At 35.7% G+C, this 11663-nt stretch overlaps 1 protein-coding gene and 1 long non-coding RNA gene across 2 annotated transcripts; one reads left to right on the forward strand and one right to left on the reverse strand.

Moving 5' to 3' along the window:
* The first annotated feature begins 2142 nt into the window (after positions 1-2142).
* On the forward strand, positions 2143-3292 carry LOC149179412 (uncharacterized). The gene is made up of 3 exons (XR_016258921.1): positions 2143-2221; positions 2362-3065; positions 3217-3292. It is a non-coding gene; the product is annotated as an uncharacterized LOC149179412 (long non-coding RNA).
* On the reverse strand, positions 2702-3147 carry LOC149179413 (protein TPR1-like). The gene is made up of 2 exons (XM_089423824.1): positions 2974-3147; positions 2702-2867 (listed from the first exon to the last, which is right to left on the reverse strand). Exons 1-2 carry the CDS (start codon positions 3135-3137, stop codon positions 2702-2704), a joined length of 330 nt encoding a protein of 109 aa, XP_089279950.1. The 5' UTR covers positions 3138-3147.
* Positions 3293-11663: the final 8371 nt, after the last annotated feature.

The raw sequence follows: 11663 nt of genomic DNA on the forward strand, positions 1-11663 counted from the left end.
AAAAGAAACTAAGATATTATAATGAGATGATCAACCCAAATCTTGAAAGTCAAAAGTATCTCTCTGTCTTGACTACTGTAAAGAAGAAAATAAGCATTGCTAAAATAAGAACATATTCTCATGAGCTCCATAGTGAAAGTGGTTGCTAGCTGTCAAATCCCAAAACACCATGGGCTGAAAGGATATGTCATCTTTGTGACATTAAGAAGGTTGAAGATGAAAAACATTGTCTCTCAGATTGTCCATCTTATACTTATATTATATCTAAATTTCAAATATTTTTCACAATACCAACCTTCTTGAGCTTTTAGCTAAATGAAATTATCGTTATCTTGTAACACTTCTCTTAAATGTATTTTAAGCATAGAAATACAATTTTAAAGGATTTTGAGTAGTCTCTCATCTTCTTAAAGTATAATATACTCATATCCAATCTTAATGAACGTTAACCATTATCATTACTTGCTATTATTGTCATTACTCTTCTTCTTTATGTTGCCAATATTGTTCTTCTAGCCAAAAGCCATGATGATTTTCACAAGCAGCTTAGATTTCTCCATTATTACTACTGCAAGATGGGTGTCCCTGTTAATACCGACAAGAATAAAGTCATGATAATTAAATCTAAAAAGATCAACTATGATAATTTCATTTACGATAACAATCACTTGGAGAAGGTTTCTTCATACAAATATTTATGTATTGGCATTCATCATCAACTCAACTGGAATTATAACATTGAGGAAAAGATAATAAAAAATTAAAAAACTTATTATGAACTTGAAAACAATTATAAATTAACAAATCTTTAAATATGAAATAAAACAAAATTCTATTTTAAAACTCTCTCCCGCTAGTTATAATTATTATATATATATATATATATATATATATATATATTTAAATTTAACTATTTAAATAATAAAATTAAAAATATTACACCATTTCAATAATAATTTTTTTTGGTCTTCGAATCATGCTATATATAAATAGTAAATAAAATGAAAAATAAATATACATACTTATTAGATTGCATTTATGTTTATTTATTTAATTTTTCCTATTATTAATGTGTCTTCCTTTCAACGATTCATTTTATTAAATCCATTCACGAATTTAATATTCCACTTCATTTCCAACTTATTTTATTCAATCAATTTATGAATTTAATCTTTCACTTCATTTCGTTTGAAATAAACTTAATATTCCATTTATGTTTATTTCAATTATACTTTAATTATGATTTCATATGGTTAAACATGTGGACATTTAAGCCAGGGTGAAATGTTTAGATTGGATCATAAAATCGTTTTTAAAAGAAGACGTGAAGTTTTAATGATGATACATATATTTTTATTTTAAAAATTATTTTTCTATAATAGTATGTATATTTACGCCGTAAGGCGTTTCCCTTTGAAATGAATTACCCCAACTGATGACCTGTCCTATTATTGACCGTGGATTTGTTGTGTTAGACGATTGAATGAAGATTGATCGTTGATCTTCACACTGACTTTTTATCTCCCAACCCAATGGCCTCTCTGTCTTCATCTCTGTCACACTGACTTTTTATCTCCCAACCCAATGGCCTCTCTGTCTTCAGCGGCCTCTCTGTCTTCAGCGTTATTGTTCGGGATATTTCCTTGGAGGTATGCGAGCTAGGGCTGCAGCACGCAACTCTTTTTTAGCGGCAGAGAAAAATCCAAAATCTGTTCCCCATGAACCAGCCAGATATTCCTTCTGCCCTTGCGAGCTGATTAGTTTATTATTCGTTAACTTCGTCATTTTTACCGTCCGTTTCATTCCCCCAATCTCAGGTTCTCTCTCATTAATTTTCTATTCAAAGGTTTTTTTTTTTTTTTTTTTTTTTAACACTAGGACAATCGGTAATTGGTGAGAGTTATCCCAGGATCAAATCCAACTGGCTGCCACTATAAACCTAGGCTAGGTGCAGCAACCTGCAAGCCACACATAGCAAGAACTTATGCCTCAACAAGAGCCGAGACGTCCACTGTGGGGTCGCCTACTCTTCTAGCCAAGACACAACAGCCCATGTACTCAACGAGATTTGAACCTCCGTCTCGTGGGTTTCACCCAACGAAACTTACCGTTAAACCCCATATCACTGTACTATTCAAAGGTTTTATTAGAGCTTTCCACCCCTGTTTGTAGGGCATTTCAAGTTGTCAGGGCGGAATTCGACCTATCTGTTATCCACCAGGTTGGCATTAACTAACCCTTTACCCACATTTTTCGGATCTGCAAAAAGCCTTTTTAAATTTCTGTATTTCAAGCTCTGAATTGATCACGGTAGAACGATTCAGCGGTTAATTCTTCTGTGTTTGTCTGGACTCTTCATAGAGGGATTCTGTGAGGATCCATGCTCTGTTGATTGTGCAGTAAAAGGTTCTTCACTCTGTTGATTGTGCAGTAAAAGGTTCTTCACTGCTCTCAGGATTCTTTTCTTGTTTGATTTGTGCAAGAGTCTTACGCCCAGCAAAATTTATGTCATCTGTCCTTATTTCAGTGTTCTTAAAAGTTTGACCTTTAGGTACCTTGGATTCGGATGATATAGAACCATCTGCAGGCATTCTGCCCCTCTCCTTTTCACGATACTTGCTTCTGAAATGATCATTTAAGCCCCGTCTGCTTGGTGAGCTTCTAGACCAAGCCCTCTCTAACTTGCCTTCTTGATCAGCGTCTATATTGTCATGCTTCTGAAATGATCATTTAAGCCCCGTCTGCTTGGTGAGCTTCTGGACCAAGCCCTCTCTAACTTGCCTTCTTGATCAGCGTCTATATTGTCAGATGGCTCTCTTTTGAAGCCACTAGCCTCTACTTGAATCCTGGCTTTCTCCCGATCTTGCCTGAAAATACTCAAATGATTATGTCTGATTTTCACAATATTATTGATAAAAAAATCTCAGGCATTCAGATGAGAAAAGACATTAAGAAGAGGAAAGAGACCCTTACTTATCCAGAGCTTCCAAATATTTTTGTTTTCTGATCTCGAAGAAAAGTTTCATGGAATAACGGTTGTCTTCCACCTTTATGAAACCCGACAGGTATCTCTCGACCTCTTCCCATTCTCCTGCGTGTACTCGATCTTCAAAGTATTTCATGTTGAAGAAAAACATCGATTCCTGCTCCAACCTATTATTATCATAATTATTACACGATGACACGCACACCCTAACATCAGCTTCTCATTTACAGGATTACATACAAAACAACGCAAAATCAGGATCTGAGCATTAGAAAATGTACGATCTTCTTGTCCCTAGCTGCGCAGGTTTAAACTTAATCAAAATGCACTTTTCTTAAGTTTAAATTTTAGTGTACTGTACGTTGGAACTTGGAATTTACGCGCTAATGCTGCTTCCAACCTGCCATGTTTACCTTTCGCACATTTCAGAAGACCTCGACAAAACTATTTGTTTTTTGTGCAAAGATTTCCTCTCCTCCTATCAAAAAATTTGAAAAACTTATCGAAATTCGGAATCGAGTGGAACTTCTAATTGCTTTGTGGATCTGTATTGTTAAAAGAAAATTTGCTGTGGATCTGTATTGTTAAAGGAAAAATTACAATATGATAAAATACGTTTAAAAATGGTTATTGAGATGGAGAGGAAGAAAATTAATTTTTGAAAAAAAATGTAACTAGAATATTTTTTTATCATAAACGGGAACTTTTATCACAATCCAAATTTTATATATGGTAAAATCATATCTTTATAAATAGTGATCATTTAAAATCACATCTTTATAAATAGTGATCATTATAATTATCTGATAATTTAATATATATGAAATGGACCCAAAAAAATTTAAATTTGAAAATGCTTTTACCATAATCCAAAATTTATATATGATAAAAGTATATCTTTTAAAATTTTCACTAATTCTAATTTTATATGATATTATCATAAATATATTTTTTATATGATATTGATTCATTGATTTATAAATGGAGTCTTGTCTAGTTTATATATTTATTTGTTTAGTTTATATATTTATTTGTTTTGTTTTGTTGTTTTTTTATTTCGTTTTTTGTTTGTTTGTTTATGTGTTCCCAAAATTTTCTTTATGTGATTTTTACTAAAAGATTCTTTTTAATGATGTAAATTATTAATTTTTACATGAATGATGTAAATGTAAGTCATATTAGTTAAAGATAAAAAAAAAAAAAACAAAAAACAAAAAATTTAAATGGAAAAGGTTATATCTTAATTTATATTTCATATATGAAATATTATTTGGAATTTTAAATTAATTGAAATTTTAAAAATATAATGATTATTTAAAATGTTTAAGTTTTAAATATTATTTTGAATAAAATCATGGTTAAAAGTAAAATGTGTTCATATTTGGTGGTTATTTACTAGAATAACAAATAAATTAAATGGTTATACATCAATCCATGATAAGCATCAAAATACTTAGCTCCATGATACATCTCATATTGAAATTCAGAAAATCTTAAATCTTAATCTTTAATATGTAATATTTTTAATTTAAAAATAACGATTAAATTAGAATCTTCAACTTCATGTTGAACGAAGTCAAACAACATTATATTATTATCTATTTGTGTTACAATTTTAATTTAAAAATTAAAATCCATTTAAGGAAGAAGTTAAGGTTTAGTTATTCTTTATTGAACTAAAAATTCGGAAAATCTTAAATCTCATTCTTTAATATGTAAAATATTGTTATTAATATTCCAAAATATTCTTCGAAGGTTAAATTCCCATCATCACTCTATAACTATTATTAATTAAAATAAAATTATAAAAAATCTATTCTAAAATAAAAATACATCTATTCACAATTAAAAAAATTAATATAATTTATTTAAAAAAAATAATATAATTTATTTTTAATTAAATTATATATAAATTAAAAGTGATTAAAATAAATAGAATAAAATATTATTATTATTAATTTTTAATTAGGTCGTAATGCATTTCCCTTTGAAATGAATTACCCCAGCTGATGACGTGTCTTATTATTGACCGTGGATTTGTTGTGTTAGACGATTGAATGAAGATTGATCGTTGATCTTCACACTGACTTTTTGTCTCCCAACCCAATGGCCTCTCTGTCTTCAGTTTTATTGTTCGGGATGTTTCCTCTGGAGGTATGCGAGCTAGGGCTGCAGCACGCAACTCTTTTTTAGTGGCAAAGAAAAATCCAAAATCTGTTCCCCATGAACCAGCTAGATATTTCTTCTGCCCTTGCGAGCTACTTAGTTTATTATTCATTAAGTTCGTCATTTTTGCGGTCCGTTTCATTCGCCTAATCTCAGGTTCTCTCTCACTAATTTTCTGTTCAAAGGTTTTATTAGAGCTTTCCACCGCTGTTTGTAGGGAATTTCAAGTTCTCAGGGTGGAATTCGACCTATCTGTTATCCACCAGGTTGGCATTAACTAACCCTTTACCCACATTTTTCGGATTTGCAAAAAGCCTTTTTAAATTTCTGTATTTCAAGCTCTGAATTGATCACGGTAGAACAATTCATCGGTTAATTCTTCTATGTTTGTCTGGACTCTTCATAGAGGGATTCTGTGAGGATCCATGCTCTGTTGATTGTGCAGTAAAAGGTTCTTCACTGCTCTCAGGATTCTTTTCTTGTTTGATTTGTGTAAGAGTCTTAGGCCCAGCAAAATTTATGGCATCTGTCCTTATTTCAGTGTTCCTAAAAGTTTGACCTTTAGGGACCCTGGATTCTGATGATATAGAACCATCTGCAGGCATTCTTCCCCTCTCCTTTTCACGATACTTGCTTCTAAAATGATCATTTAAGCCCCGTTTGCTTGGTGAGCTTCTGGACCAAGCCCTCTCTAACTTACCTTCTTGATCAGCATCTATATTGTCATGCTTCTGAAATGATCATTTAAGCCCCGTCTTCTTGGTGAGCTTCTGGACCAAGCCCTCTCTAACTTGCCTTCTTGATCAGCGTCTATATTGTCAGATGGCTCTCTTTTGAAGCCACTAGCCTCTACTTGAATCCTACCCTGTAATCGCCTACTACTGTGATTCATACCTTGCCTTATCTGGTCCCTGTATATATCTTGTTGTCTATGGTCATCATCTTGTTGCCTAGAGCCACAGTGAAATTCACCATGTCGACTATCCACATGTTGTCTCTTTTAGGCGCTATCCACTACTTTAGCCTCACCAGCCCTCCTATGTTTTGAAATCCGGTGGCAGAGATCCTCCATATTGTTCTGTTCATGATCATCTTCACTAGACAAGGACCTCCTTTCTCGCACAATCGGTCTCTCCAGAACCCTGTCATCAAAAGCATTAGACTGCTTTTGGCCACCGTGCTCATATCCCCTATTTTTATATGGTTCATAAGCTCCATGGTCATACTGAAATTCAACGTCATAGTAGCCAGTTCAGACAAGCTCTCGTTTGTTGTGCATATTTCTTTCTCAACCATTGATTGCATCTCTTCCAGATTCCATATCATGTTTATAGTAATGAGCATCCTCCCGGTGGCTTAGCTGGTCAGGTCCATCATCCACAAGTACATCAAATCCTGGCGATGATCCACCGAGCAAATCCTCTGATTCCAATCCATTTTGTAGTCTCTCTTCTGGAGGATGAGACGGCCGTATCCAAGACCTGTTACAAGAAGCATCATGTATCCTTTGTCTTGTAGGTTCAATCTTTGTCAAAAATTGTTCGACTTCATGTGGACTTCCCTTTATATAGGTAGGCTGAGATCTTGATTGAGAGACATGTCTAGCTTCTGGTTGCAACTGGGCTTCCTTGACATTATTTGACTGCAGTGTTAAAGGATTTCCCAAATGCCCCGCTTGGAAGTTATCGGACTGCAATGCAATAGGGTTACTTGACTGTGACGCCTTGAAGTTATTTGCCTTTGCTATCACAGGGTTTCTTGACTGCACTTCCTGCAAGTTGTTTGACTTCAATGTCATGGGGTTGCTTGACTGCACTGCATTAGGATGAATTGATTGCACTGCCTTGGGAAAGCTTAAATCACATGGATGTTTTCCATCTTTGTTGCTTTCAGTTTCATTGACTGTTTGTTTCCCACTTCAATGTCATGTGGTTGCTTGACTGCACTTCATTAGGATGAATTGATTGCACTGCCTTGGGAAAGCTTAAATCAGATGGATGTTTTCCATCTTTGTTGCTTTCAGTTTCATTGAATGTTTGTTTCCCACTTGCCTGAGGCTCTATAACTGCTGGACTTGGTTTTGTTGTCTTTTGAGAAGTTAGATTAGCTCCTGAAAACAGACCATGCACAAAAGGGCACTTATCACCCTTTGCACAATATCCTTGCTGAAAAAATAGCAGGGAACTTTCGGTTTGTTTGCAGTGCTAGATGCCGGTAACGATGCTGAGGACGATGGTGGCACTATTGATGGTGTTGGTGCTCCTAACAAGCCATCTAGTGGCTGAAACGGAAACACAGATACACAAGTTAGTGTCATAAATAGATTAAAAAAAAATTATACAAAGAAAGTATACCTGCTTGATATGTAGAATCGACCAGAGCAGAATAGCTTGAAACTGGCTATGACTATTTTATGTGAAGGCTGCAGTCCGTGTTTTTATTACACCACTGACCAGTTCTACTACAACCCTCTCCTAATGCAAAACATAACCATTCCTGCTACAAAAAAAATGTTACAAATAGGATCTGTATCATCATTAACAAGATTTAGTGCAGACAAAAGAAATAATTATCTTGAATAGTTGCGAGAACATCATGTCAAGCAACACATGAAATCGGCATTTTACACTGACATTCCAAGCAAAACTACAACAGAAAACCACCATTGTGCTTGCCAATACATGCACAGATTTGCAAATAGCTTTCAACAGATCTTCTAATACAAGTCACTAATCAAGAGAAGATGCCACCAAGCTTCCTAGCAAAGTCGTCGTCATCATCATCTTCTAGAAAGTCTTCAATCTTCTTGCTCATCTTCATTCCTTTCCCACTCTTCATTGTCCTCATTCTCTGCATGTTCCAAATCATACTCTTCATGGTCAACATCTTCATTTCTGTGAACAGCATCATTCATTACTGGATCTTCCTAGTCATCCACTACAACAGGTTTTGCTCCATTTGAAAAGGCTGATGGTTTGTCTTCTACAAGAGTATCCACGTCGTTGGATGCCTCAGTGTCATCCACCCCAGGAGTAAAAGTGGGCAGTTCAGATGTTTAACTGTCACCAGCTGGAAGTTCTCCCTCTTTAACATCTTTTTCAGGTGGTGGCAAGCCATCATTTCCCTTGCTCAAATTGAAACTCTGAATGGCCTGACCCTGCCCTTCTGTAGGTATGTTTCCTTCATTGTCACCATTTTCTTGAGTCACTTTCCGTTTTTTCTTCAGAATATCACTTAGTGGCTTTAGAGCCTGAAAGTCTTGTTCCCCACTTGAATCATTAATTACCTTGCCCAATCTCATCTTCCTTCCTTCCCAAGGAAGATTTTGTCTTTGTTTGTCTGGAATCTTCATAGAGGGATTCTGTGAGGATCCATGCTCTATTGATTGTGCGGTAGAAGGTTCTTCACTGCTCTCACGATTCTTTTCTTGTTTGATTTGTGCAAGAGTCTGAGGCCCAGCAAAATTTATGGCATCTGTCCTTGTTTCAGTGTTCCTAAAAGTTTGACCTCTAGGTACCCTGGATTCTGATGATATAGAACCATCTGCAGGCATTCTGCCCCTCTCCTTTTCACGATACTTGCTGGAAAAATTTCACATTATTGAATTCTTTATTAAAGAGATCTGTAAGGGCTTGAAAGCTTTAATTTCCATCATTGCAGATGATAGAAATTTCTATAATCTTTCCTTTACCTTTTTGTTGAGGGTTGATCAAATTTTGACAGCAGGGTTTGTACTCCGGTGGTTCGAGCCCGATTTACACCGATGGGTAGGAACTCAAGAAGGGGGTACAAGGAGGCGTGGCGGTGGCTCGACAAAGAGGGAAAGATGAAATACAAGAAGATGGGGCTTCGTCGTGGGGTAACTGCAGGGGAATGGGTAATCGTGTGAGGAACAATGTGAATCGTTCGCGTGGGCGCGAAGGAGGTTCTTGTAAGAGCTTATTTGTATAGGGTGGAGCTTTAGTTGAGTGGCAGCCTTCGTGCACGCCAGGTTCGGTGACATTTGTTATATTTTTAATTGTTTTTTCTGAAATGGATTGATTGTCATGCGCTTTAGTTTTGCCAGTTCAAATCATCCACGCAAGGAATGCAAAAATTGGGGTTGAATAGAGGGTTCCATCATTTGAGGAGAAGGGGAGTAGAGTGAATGTGCCATGGTTTAGAGAGGACACAGAAGGCTCAATACTGGTTCCTCTTGTGGAGATGTACTACCTGGCATAAAAAGTGGGTCTTCTATCAATCATATATGACTCTAGTTGTCCCAATGTAGAACGGGTGGCTTTTTATATATTTGAACGCTATTTGTCCTAACTTGATCTTCAAAAAAATGAACCTATATTAACTTTCGATTGTGGAAAGTAAAAGGTTTTTGATCAATTACAGACTACAGTCTTTGCCTAACAACAATTAGCCGCATTTCCATTTATAACCTTCAACTTTAGAAAGAAATAGTCGAAAAATAGCAGAAGCAAAACCCGAAAGGAAAATCAAACCCCAAAAATTGAATAGATGTTCAGAGATTTGACTGGTTGCCTGGAAAATGATTCGGAAAGGCCAAGGTGAGAAGGATCTAGCGGAATCCTCGGTCAAATCTAAAGCTCAATATGATAGCTTTCAGCAGATCGAGTAATATCTGAGCATATCGTAAATGACAACATTCAGTCATGTAACAATTTGTTCTAAAAAGTCACTTAAAATATCCTTCCACTTCTACCAGTCAACCCCACATTACTATATTCTTATTAGATGCACACAGTAACCATACAACGATTAACATTTTACACTACACACTTGTCATTTAGAAATAAGATGTATATCCTTATTTCTCATTTAACCAGCTATTATATTCAAGTTCCTTTTGTTAAAAAAAATTACAAGAGTTTTACACAACAACATTGAAAGAAAACTCCTTTTATTTGTTTTGAATCATTTGGGAAATTTAACCAAAGGAGGGACATTTATTTCCAACCTTTGTGTAAGGGACATTTCTTTCCAACCTTGTGTATGGAAATTACGTCAATATTCTCTCGAGCCTTTTCTATTGTCAACGCAATTAATAGATAGTATTCAGCATAATTTGTTTTTGGTTTCTGGTATCAAGACCCCACAGTCTGTTCATTACATATGTTTCTATATCTATTTTTTATTTATTTATTTATGTTGACTTCCACCTCCCTATAATCTCACATAGTTTAAACTAGGAGGAATAAGCAACCCTTTATACACATATATTTTACTTTATGAGGGGTAAAACATACTTAGCGTAATTAGGCAGGCATTCTAACGGATCAAGAGATATCCATCCTTGTTGCACACACACTTTGTATGTTCACCATCACATATTACACACACATCGCTCACACACTAAGTTTACTTAAAATCTGTACAAAGGGTGTTCCATTCCGTCTTGCACTGTTGGGTGATCTTGCAGGGAAATATAGATTTGAACTTGGTTTTTTTTTAAATTTATTTTTCACGCCAAAAGTGAAAGTAAGACTCCTTAAAAGCAACCTTAACTTGAACTCATCTATTCTTTCAACAAGTTCCACAAAAATAAATTGATAGTTTTAGTTAGGACCACAGGGGTAGGCATCCAAATAATCCATTGTGGTTGTTTCAAATTGAAACAAAGAAATTGTCTTTTTAGGGAGCTGAAAATACTCCACAACCTGGTGACAAAAAGTCGGTGATGAGAAGAAACTCATGAAGGAGAAAGGCATAGGCTGTGGATTATAATGGGCCTCATTGAATTGCCTAGTTCTTAGTATGGATTTCGGGTCTAATGTTGACAACCAGAAGTTGATATTCTCTCATCCCCACTACACGAAGGTAGCTTTGTTGCCAAACATAGGGAATATTTCCCTATAGGTGGCAGGGGCAAGAGCACTTGCGCCTAGTGTGGATTTCAAATGATTGCTAGAAGCATTGCCAATTTCTCAAATATACGGCCCCAATACCCCTTTTGATAACCCTTCATCCATATCTTTGTTGATTTTTCGATTGGTGGCTTGAGACCCCACTGTTGTAAAAATATCACAAGTTTTCATTGCAGTTAGCAAGCATAAGTCCTTATTTAAGCCCCGTCTGCTTGGTGAGCTTCTGGAACAAGCCCTCTCTAACTTGCCTTATTGATCAGCTTCTATATTGTCATGTGGCTCTCTTTTGAAGCCACTAGCCTCTATTTGAATCCTACCCTGCAATCACCTACTACTGTGATTCATACCTTGCCTTAACTGGTCCCTGTATATATCTTGTTGTCTACAGTCATCATCTTGTTGCCTAGAGCCACGGTGAAATTCACCATGTCGATTATCCACATGCTGTCTCTTTTAGGGGCTATCCACTACTTTAGCCTCAACAACCCTCCTATGTTTTGAAATCCGGTGGCAGAGATCCTCCATATTGTTCTGTTCAGAATCATCTTCACTAGACAAGGACCTCCTTTCTCGCACAATCGGTCTCTCCAGAACCCAGTCATCAAAAGCATTAGACTGCTTTCGGCCACCACACT

The sequence above is a fragment of the Pinus tabuliformis genome, chromosome 4_1 (assembly GCF_031772625.1).
Source record: "Pinus tabuliformis cultivar Carrire ecotype Pingquan chromosome 4_1, CPIR1, whole genome shotgun sequence".
In the NCBI taxonomy this organism is placed as follows: Eukaryota; Viridiplantae; Streptophyta; class Pinopsida; order Pinales; family Pinaceae; genus Pinus; species Pinus tabuliformis.

Coding starts and splice junctions, on each gene's coding strand:
- LOC149179413 (XM_089423824.1), bottom strand. CDS start 3,137: ATGTTTTTCTTCAACATGAAATACTTTGAAGATCGAGTACACGCAGGA. Junction 2,868..2,973: donor TATTTGGAAGCTCTGGATAA/GTAAGGGTCTCT, acceptor GAGTATTTTCAG/GCAAGATCGGGAGAAAGCCA.